The sequence below is a fragment of the Primulina huaijiensis genome, chromosome 11 (genome assembly GCF_012295235.1).
Source record: "Primulina huaijiensis isolate GDHJ02 chromosome 11, ASM1229523v2, whole genome shotgun sequence".
Classification (NCBI taxonomy): Eukaryota; Viridiplantae; Streptophyta; class Magnoliopsida; order Lamiales; family Gesneriaceae; genus Primulina; species Primulina huaijiensis.
The window spans coordinates 5308519-5318910 of NC_133316.1; the positions used below are offsets into that span (position 1 = coordinate 5308519).

A 10392-nucleotide genomic window follows, 5' to 3' on the forward strand; every position below is an offset into this window, starting at 1 on the left:
TCCCGAGCTGAGGTGATTAGGTCAGGTACACGTGATCGGTACGGGTTTTTATCTCCTTCGAGTCGACGCTCCCATAATTTGGATGGTCTGCCAAAATATGCTCGGATGCTCGGCATCTATCGTGCTCTGTCCATCCTCGAGCATGGGATAACGAGTTGGACTCCAAGTGACTTATTGGGCCACTACTTTAGTATTAATTGGATTCAATGTGAGTCATTTACTTTAGCTATTGGGCTACCATGCCAATCGGGTTGGCTTCTCTCAACTCCTGGTTGGGTCGAAATTACAAGGACATCAATAAATTTAATTATCTGTGGAACACTTTCAGCAGAAACTGTGCATTTTATTTTATAATTATAATTGAATTAAACCAAATCAGCATAGTAATTTGCTAAGTTTATTTTGATAAATTTGATGCTAATTTTTAATTCTTATTCTTTACGTAAAACTCGAACACACTAAACAAATAATTTTTTTAAAAAAAAATATGTATATTTTTATGAATCGATGTACAGTAGCACATCAATTGTCCATCATCCAAGCCTCTCACCTGATATGCAAAACTCAACAATGGATATGTGAGGAATAATAATAATTTATTATTATAATTCAAGAGGGTTAGTAATCGTTTTTGGTCATTTTTTAAATATTTGTACAAAAATATCCATATTGTTCTTCAATACACACAAAGGACAAAACTAACATTTAAGAGCATTACTCTACTTTCTCATCTCTTTCATCATGTTTATTTTTTAACCACCCATCTTGTACTAATGAAAATCAAATCATATTAATCGAAAATAATTTTTTATATTTTAAACTAATTTCCATCTTTTATTTTTTAAATATAACTTATTTAGTTATTAATCGAAACTAACACACACACACACACACACACACACACACAAAATATTCATGTATTTTATCACGCATGCATTGTATGTGCTTTGTGGGTAGTATATATTTATTTATATTGTAACTAATTTCCATATTTTATTTTTAAATATAACGTATTTATTTATTAATTTGTGGCTGCAGAATTAGACTTTTTATAATGCTAAATTATTTTCCATTTGAACTTTTTTCTTTTGAATTCTAGCTGCGTAATTCTATAAACATTAGGAAAGTTTTTTCATGGCAATAATGTAGGCTTATATGAATGTTTACATCCCAGTGATCCCATAGAAGAACACTCAACTAATAAATTATCAGTATTCCAGTAAAAATTCAAAAATATAAAATGTTTAAAATTAATTGCAGTTAAAACTTCATATTTTTTAAAAATTAGCTAGGCATAAAATCCCTTGCAAAGAAGGTAAATGTGCTTGAGTTTTTTTTATACAAAAAGATTGAATGTGCTTGATTTTTAAAAAAATACAAGATATATTATAGCCTATTAATATTTTTAGGGGATTTTGTGCTTTATAGAGGGTAGGTTATTTTAATTAGACCCGTAAGTGAGTTATTGGTGCTTCGTTTCAATTTTGAATAGATAAATTTCAAATGAAGCTAACGGACTATATTACAGGGCATTCTCAGAAATACCACCCTAAAAAAATTCCATCAATACATTCTCAGAAAAATGAAGCTGTAATACAGGGCATTGTTCCTTAAAAAATCAGATGAGGGATTACATGCAAAATTTCATATTCTTAAATTACTTGTCAAGAACAATGTCTAAATAATAACAAAGCTCGGGAAAGATTATAAAATCGCTAATTCCGCTAGACCACAAAATTGTCTCCCCAGGTCGCCGAACCATCAGTTTTTGGAGTGCCAATCAGACACTAAAAGGTTGCTGAGGCGATTTTGATCTTGTTCCTAATTTAGTTCACACAGATGGCCAACTTTAGGTCTCTGCTGCAGTATCCATGTAGAGAACTGTCATGTACAGAAACTCAAATCATTGATGCATATCAGAGCATTTTTAGAGTTGCAAGGCGAAGAGGTATACGCTGCAATTATGCTATCTCTCCTTCTTCCAGTTCTTCCTCCAACAAAAACGTTTCAACTTCCAAATTTTTGTGTTCATCAGCTAATACCGTTCCGAAATCAAGCAAGTTGTCAATATTGGTTTCTGAAAGAAGATTTGAGTACATGTCGAGTAAACCTGGCTCGAGCTCAAAATCTATATCATCATGAGGAGCCAACTGCAGTGTCCTAAAGCTGCAGCCAGCATTACTGTCTTCAGGGGCTCTGGTGCAAGCATCACTTTTGAAGATGGATCCGGCTCCCGTCACCGCTCTCACAGCTAATGGGCTCTTAACCGAGTACTCTGGTTCTTTCTTGGTTTTACTATTTTCATAGGCACAATATGTGACATCCGAAACATGAGGTTCTGAAGCCACCCAATCTTCGATCTCTTCGACCTTAAATGTCTCACCTTTAGGACTCAGGTGATCATTGTGGGCAGACTCTTTAATCTCCATTTTAATTGGAATTGACTTCTTTATCACTTCAAAATCATAGCTATGTGAAGGTAAGAACACGTAAACAATGGGGTACTCTAAAATGACCATATTTGCTAGTTGATCACGAATAGGAGCTTTCATGTTCAATTGACAAAATGGTGATTTCGGCCCCTGCAATTAAGAAAACATTATAAGGGAAATAGCAAATAAAAGTCTACCAAGGTAAGCAGTATTGCAAGAATAAGAAACTTTTAACTTTGAAAATAGTTTAAATGAATCAAGTAACAAAGTAACCTAAGATTTAGCAACATATGAAATTAACATAATTTGCAAATAATACAAAAGAAAGAATACCTTTGGATATTTGCGGATGAAAAATTTAAGAGAATCCAGTGTCTCATCACAAAATTGTTTCAATTTATGGTTCCAAGGACCGGGCTTTAAATGATTTTCGATCACTGAAGAGAAAGTTGTATTCTCGTGTATTCTGCAGTGGAAGAACTTGTATGTGAAATACCAAACTATATGCATGAACTGCACTGGGTAAAAATAGTCTCACAAAAAGAAAAAAAAATATAGAGTTGACAGAAAATTTTCTGAAGTCTGATCACAAAGATCCTCACCCATGGTCAATTCGCACAACATCCGTCAAATGAAACCGCCACTCAATGGTCCATGATATGAATTTCTTCCTGGAAACAAACATAAGTTAAATTGAAATAAAAGTTTCACCAAACAAGATACCAAATGGCAGCATATATAGTCACCCGAGAAAAGAGATACTCATGTCGTAGCCGTGTAGTCATAAAATTGTTACCAGTCCTAAAAGTTATCACTGTTTTCGAACCTTAAACTATACATAATTTTCTCCTTTTCCACCATATATTCTGGAAAAATTTGTCTTATGTAGGCAATCTAAGGAACTCTACTACCAATTGATGCGTAAATAAAGATTCACTATAATCCAGAATCCACTCAGCGAACCAAAAATTCCCATTCTAGCAACTTCCCTTGGGTCATGTTACTTCTGGAGCCAACTTCAATAAATTTTTACAGTTTAAAATTTAATTATCTTAAACCAAACAGTTTAAAGAATGACACAAAATAAACTACGTGTTAAACTTGTTACGACCTTTTAGAAGTTATTTTATAAAAATAGTTACCCGAAATAATTACACTTGAACAAAAACTAAAATAAACCAGAAAATTCCACCACAAAATACCCTGTATCCCACAGCGCTGACGAGATTGCAAATACCTGTTGTTGTAATAAGTCTTGTTCATTTCTCTCTTTGACATTCCATTAGAATGAAACAGTATTTTCGTCCTCCTACTAGCAGCAGCACTCCTAAGAATTTTGAGGGGAAAGGGTAGTCTAAAGTGATAACTCCCACACAACTTGACTCTTTTCCTCTGGGCAGATTCAGCCATTCGTTTAACATCCTCAAGCATGTTATAATCTACAAAAACAAAAATAAAACTAATGAATCCATTGATTAAAAGGTAGTTAATTACAGATTAGTTGCTTTTAAAAAAAACACTTTCACAGATATGGACTGCCATCTTAGAAAGGCCCTCATAGCAAAAGAAAGAAGGTGAAAGGAATCCGAAACGACTATGAAGATAAAACTTGGAGTTTAATAACTATCGAAGGAGCAAACTTATAAGAAGATAATGAACACCACTTTCAAAACGACTTTAACCAAATCCGCAACCTGAAAAGCAGTCCGAAGAAGGGAAAAAAAAAAAAAAAAAAAAAAAAAAAAAAAAAAAAAAAAAAAAAAAAAAAAAAAAAAAAAAAAAAAAAAAAAAAAAAAAAAAAAAAAAAAAAAAAAAAAAAAAAAAAAAAAAAAAAAAAAAAAAAAAAAAAAAAAAAAAAAAAAAAAAAAAAAAAAAAAAAAAAAAAAAAAAAAAAAAAAAAAAAAAAAAAAAAAAAAAAAAAAAAAAAAAAAAAAAAAAAAAAAAAAAAAAAAAAAAAAAAAAAAAAAAAAAAAAAAAAAAAAAAAAAAAAAAAAAAAAAAAAAAAAAAAAAAAAAAAAAAAAAAAAAAAAAAAAACCCATCTTCAGAATAGCTAAAAACTCAATAAAGAAACAGAACCGCAAGCCTGCTCGTCTTGGAACTTGTCAAATAAAGCAATCAAATACTTCATAATAAGCTGATCAAGATGGTCAGAACAACATTCAGGGAAAGAAAATTAAAAAAATGAAATAACACACGCATGTTCGAAACAACATGGGAATCGGCGGCCCAACGAAAAATCAACAATTACCCGAAAGGATAAGATTATCATCGAATTTAGACATCGGGATAAAATCGGCGACTGGTTTCTTTCCGGTGCATGCGGTACGTTGTTTATGGGCATGGACGCATGGGAGGCTGCACGAACGCAAAGAGCAGCCCGGACACTTGTACTTTGATGGTTTTGTTTTGCACTCTTCACACAGAATCGGTTGTTTCTTCGCAGTTGAAATGGAGGGTGGTTCTTGTTTTTCCTCCATGGCTCTTTGGAGAATTTCAGAGAGGATGGGACAGAAACAGGGTTTTAGTAGAGAAGTAGGGTTTATGAGGTGGCATGAACGACGTCGTAGGAGGAAGAGCCGGGATGGTTTTTTTTATTCTTTTTCTTTAAAGAATTTAAATTATCCCTAAAATGATTTTTATAATAAAAACCTATTATTATAGCCTATCATCGGTTAATTCTTAAATTTGCACAAAACCCATAAATTATCAAAGTCCATCAACCATCAAAGTCCACTTGGAAATTGGTTGGTTTGCAAAGAAGACCGCAAGTTTGAAGAAATTGACTCATTATCTATGATTGATGTTCGTGGAAGATGGGAGAAACCGTTCAGAATAATGGAATAAAATAAAGCAATGATCAGAATAAGGTCTCTCAACAAATTTATCAACAAAAAGCTCTACAACAAAGATTCTCTACAAATTTCAATTTCAATTTGCTTGTTCTTAGTTTATCTTAATTTTCATCAGCATATATTCCTTTGGATTTTTTATTTTCATTGTAAAAAATGTTATTACCATTCATAATAACATAATTAAATTAGATGTAATTCATGGATTTTTTTTTTTTTTTTTTGCAAATTTCATCAGATTCTTCGTTTGAATTCGTAACTTTGTGTCTTATCGGAGGAGTTATAACTAACAATCAAATCGATATTCACAAATTTTGATCGTCGAAGTTATATTATTCAAAACTTTGGCATGAATCACGTCCTTGGCACGCCCGCAATTTTTATCTGCAAACAGATTTTTAGCACGTCCCGTGGGATCAATGCATCCAAAGCGTACAGAGAAACACAGAGGAATTTCTCAACCACAGGGTAAGAGTCACCGTTCACAAGGAGAAGAAACTGATGTTGGCGGAAGATCAGTTGAGTAACTTGTACACCGCGAGCATCATGATGTCTATGGAGAAAATAAACACGTCGAAATCAGAGAAATGGCTAATGCCTTTACTATTGTTATGATGGACTTTATGGAAAAGATGAGGGAGTGGAAGATATCTCCAAAAAATAAGAATAAATCATCGGTGAATGACAAACTCAAATACCATGATGTTGATGATCGAGACAGTCCTTATCCACGAAGATATCGCATTCAAGACTTCATTTTGTGCTTGGGAGATGATGACCAGTCTAGCATCAACACATATAACAAGGTTTACAATCCAATGTCGTGAATTAGCAAACTTAGATAATTTTGCAAACTATAAGCTATGTGTGACGTACCGTACTTTTAAACTACTTTAAAATTAACGAAAAAATAAAAATTTTCATAAATAAATAATAATCATTCAAAATACGATAAAAGTAAACTGTTCGTCCAAAAATATTTGAAGTAAAACAACTACAATCAAAGTTTTTAAAAAAACTTATTTAAACATCGTAAAGAAAACTCGTGAAAATCAGATTATTTGAAACAACATTCATAAAATTCTTAAAACATGGGCGGTCCTCGGGTTTAGCTTCATGTGTAGTCCAAGCCAGCTCATTGGTCCCCACCCCTCGTCTCCTCATGCTTATCCTCACCTACATCGATCAAGTCTAGTGAATCCAGTGACTCAACACGTATAAACTGGGCATAGCAAGTAATACATAATAAATCACATGCATTTTAAAAATAGAGCGTACATACTTGAAACTTAAACGTAAAAACATAACATAGACGTGTCATCATCATAAAACTTTTCATAAACATACTTGCATCATACATACTAGAACATGCATAACTTCATCATTTTGTGGAGAGATATGTTTCAAAGCAAGTGACCCATACATAGATGCGCCTGATCAGAATAAACCACAGTATTGGACTGGCAGGGAAAATCCACTACCACATACCTGAGATCCTCGGTCATTCTTTATCGGGTGGATTGGTCCCTGGTCATGTTTTACCACTTTCCAATCCTGATCTAAACCCGGTCAAGCTTTACCGGGGTGGAGGGGTCCTCGGCCACGTTCACCGATGTTGGAACTTTTCAAGTTCGCAATCTTGATTTTGATGTTAACAAAACTTGTTATTTTGTGTTACTAATAATCTAGCTTAGTGTGCAGAAGCTAGGATCAGTCACGAGCTGTTTACATCGCAAACTGAAGACCCAACTAATCGCACAAACTGAATCAGTTTAACTGTTCCAGTTGATAGGTGGTTCAGCAGGAGAACCTCAAAAGCCTGGCCAGCCGAAGGAGTGTTCAACTAATGAAGAAACTCAGCTGATCAGTTCAACTGAACGAGAGTGAAATTAGTTCAACTGACGAGTCAACTGATTTCACCAGCCCAACTGAAGATCAGTTCAGCTGACTAGTTCGAAGCATCAGTCATAATCTTTCAATTGTAAATCAAGAAAAGCTCTTTCTAGTGGATTCCAGCTATGCACAAAGGGACAAAACTATTGTCCAATCAAAGGACAATAATGGACGTTGCATCACAGCAATAAAAACAAAACATTTCAGAAGGACAGTCGGAAAGTCAAGACACAAAGTCCAAGAAACGAATTCAAGATGCAATGGATACAATAATTGAGTCTCACTGTACGATCAGTTTTCTTGCCTATATAAAAAGAAGATCAGTGAAGACTCAATATACAGAGATAAAAAGCTTCAATGCAAAAACGAGAGAAAATAAAGGGCACACACTTTGCAAATCACCTTTCAGATGCAATCAGCCCAGAGGGACACTTCAACGTGTTTTCAGCTTAGTGTAGAAGCTTATCTCCCTCAGTTTGTGAGAACATCCTTGTTCAGTTCTCACACACATACACTCTCAGCACCACTCAAATACAGTCTTGCACAAAGACATTAAACTTGTGTATGTAGTCTTTGACACATAGACGATAAAGAAGTGTTGGCTGGAAGGTGCTGCCTTCAGTCGTAACTAGGAGTTCAGTTTAGGCAGTAGTGTAAGTCCTAGCTGAGTGGGTTTGTACAAGAAGTTGTATAAATCAAAGTCTTCTAGTGGATCCTACCCGTGGAGGTAGAAGAGGTGACGTATGGGCAGTTGAAGTCTCCGAACATCCATAAACATATCTTATGTATTTAACTGATTAACTGCTATTTTCAAACTGTTTGGATCATTTAGAGTATTCGTCAATTCAGTTGTCACCACAACTGAACTGATGAATGCAAAAACTAATCTACCCTTTTTCAGTTATTCAATTTACATAAGTTAAAATGTTTTCTAATATAACAGTTTTCTTCACGAAGGATTACTTTGAGTTTCTTCCGCTTGGTTTTAAACCAAACTCGATTTAATTCATCGGTGTTAACATTCTTAGAACACAAGTTATTGCAGTTCATTGGAGAATATAATGTTCGAAATGCCTTCAAAAGCACTATCACACTCGATCCTTCAACCGACTTCTAATTGGTCACAAGACATTTAGCATACCTCAAAAATAAAACAATTTCCTTTGCACGTCGAATATACTTACATGGCGCTGAGAGATTCGTTGGATCTCGTTTGGGTCCATTGCTGCACATACTAACATAATTTCAAGCACTTAACTTCCATAACTTAGACGTATTAATCATGCTCACCACCCAAAAAGACAATGTACTTATGACGTTCTTAATCACTCGGGAATGGACCTCGCTTAATCATCGTACTAAATCATGACATCGAACCCAAAAAAAATCTTTATATGAAGTGTGAACATTTCCCAAACATGGAATACATGAATCTAAAATAGTGGTTTAAAAAGTCATGGATGAGCACCAAGGCACTGGACAGCGCTGCGCTAAGGCACTGCCTAGAGCCACGACGCTAGCAAGGCTACGGGCCTAGTGCATAGGCACTGGACAGCGCTGCGCTGCGGCACTGCCTAGCGCTAGGCTTGCACAGAACGGGCGCTGCGGCGCTAATCCTGCGCACAACCAATCAAAATAACACATTTTGATGCAATTTTAAAAGTCACGCTCAAACGACTAGAACTGATGCAACGAGACTCAACCTAGGATGCTATGGAAATGTTCCAAACTCACACAATGCCCCAAAACAACGACGCACCACAAACAACGCAACACAATCCGTGAACACGACCTTTTGACATCAAAGCTTTTCCTACGACTTCTAATGCAATCAAGTACCTATCGACACGAAACGAAGCACAAAAAATCGAACCCACATCATACTTAATATACCTAAACGCAGCAGCAATCACCCGTCGATCTCTAACGAAGCCTGCAACAATAAAACTTCAAGAACACGTCAAGAACGCATTTTCCTAAAATCACAGTTTGAGCAGTCCCACGAAAATAATCATAACTCACTCGTTTCTTGTCTAAAAATTACGAATTTATTGTCAAATCAAATGTATCAAAAAGTACTACGTTTTATATGTTTGAAAACTTTTCCTGAAAATCAATCAAATATTTGCAAAAATCGAAATGACAGCAGACACGTTTTTAGATCTAAAAATTTTGATCCAAAAATAATTTTAAACGTTTTTTCTCAAACTTTCTCATAACATACATGGATTTTCATGCGTAATAAACAACACAACACATAATATAACGAGTTCGATACAGAAACAATAGATTATACATGCCTTTGATCTTTAAAAATACCGAAACGACGATACCGAAACGGGAACGATGCGAGAGTTGATTCGGAATGATTTGCGACTCGATTTCTTGCAACAAAATCAACGTGAATCGCTGGAAAAATTTGAAAAGAAAGAGGCGGCTGCTGAAGCTCTCTAGAATCCTAACTTTTCGTAAAAAAATGAAATGGGAATGAAGAAGTGTGTGTGTGTGTGTGTGTGTGTGTGTTGTGTAGGTGGCCGAGTGTGTGTGTGTGTGTGTGTGAATGTGGGTGCTACTACTTAAATTATAATTCACCCAAGTGTAGGTTGTCTGCAAGTAATATATTTCGTAAGTACGAGATCGATCCACAGAGAGGTTATTTTAAGTTTAAATTTATTAATTTATAGATTACCAAATGCAAGAACGAAGTTTACAAATTATAAATTTTTTCAAGGCTCGAGGATTTATTCTTGGTTTATGCAATATTGTTTAACTAAAAGTAAAACAAAGGAAACCACCATAAATAATGGTTCCAAGAAATTTAAATATTCAAACACACACCTAATATAATATAGTTCCCACTATAAAAAAATACCGAATTCACCGATATTTTATATATGGTACCTATGATTATATATATAACTATATAAATATATAATTGCATAAAATAAATGTTAAATTAAATCATTATATTTCATTTAGAACAACCGACAGAGCCACGCTATTGCCTAAATGAAATATATGATTTAATAAGTTAGTTGCGGGAAAGTAAAAGTTAGTTGCGATAAAGTAAATGTTAGATGCGGAAAGTAAAAGTTAGTTGCGATAAAGTAAATGTTAGATTGTTAGATATCATAATATTTCATTTAGAACAACCGGCAGAGCCACGCTATCGTCTAAATGAAATATATGATATAATTATATAAATATATATATATAT

The 10392-nt window shown here is 34.2% G+C and overlaps 1 protein-coding gene across 1 annotated transcript; it reads right to left on the reverse strand.

Annotated features, from left to right (window-relative positions):
- Positions 1–1534: 1534 nt before the first annotated feature.
- On the reverse strand, positions 1535–4989 carry LOC140987429 (uncharacterized). The gene is made up of 5 exons (XM_073455927.1): positions 4682–4989; positions 3670–3871; positions 3035–3103; positions 2766–2898; positions 1535–2582 (listed from the first exon to the last, which is right to left on the reverse strand). The coding sequence occupies exons 1-5, from the start codon at positions 4908–4910 to the stop codon at positions 1962–1964; spliced, it is 1254 nt and encodes a 417-aa protein (XP_073312028.1). The 5' UTR covers positions 4911–4989; the 3' UTR covers positions 1535–1961.
- Between the last annotated feature and the right edge of the window lie 5403 nt (positions 4990–10392).

Coding starts and splice junctions, on each gene's coding strand:
- LOC140987429 (XM_073455927.1), bottom strand. CDS start 4,910: ATGGAGGAAAAACAAGAACCACCCTCCATTTCAACTGCGAAGAAACAA. Junction 3,104..3,669: donor AAGACTTATTACAACAACAG/GTATTTGCAATC, acceptor GTTTGTTTCCAG/GAAGAAATTCATATCATGGA. Junction 2,899..3,034: donor GTTGTGCGAATTGACCATGG/GTGAGGATCTTT, acceptor CTTCCACTGCAG/AATACACGAGAATACAACTT.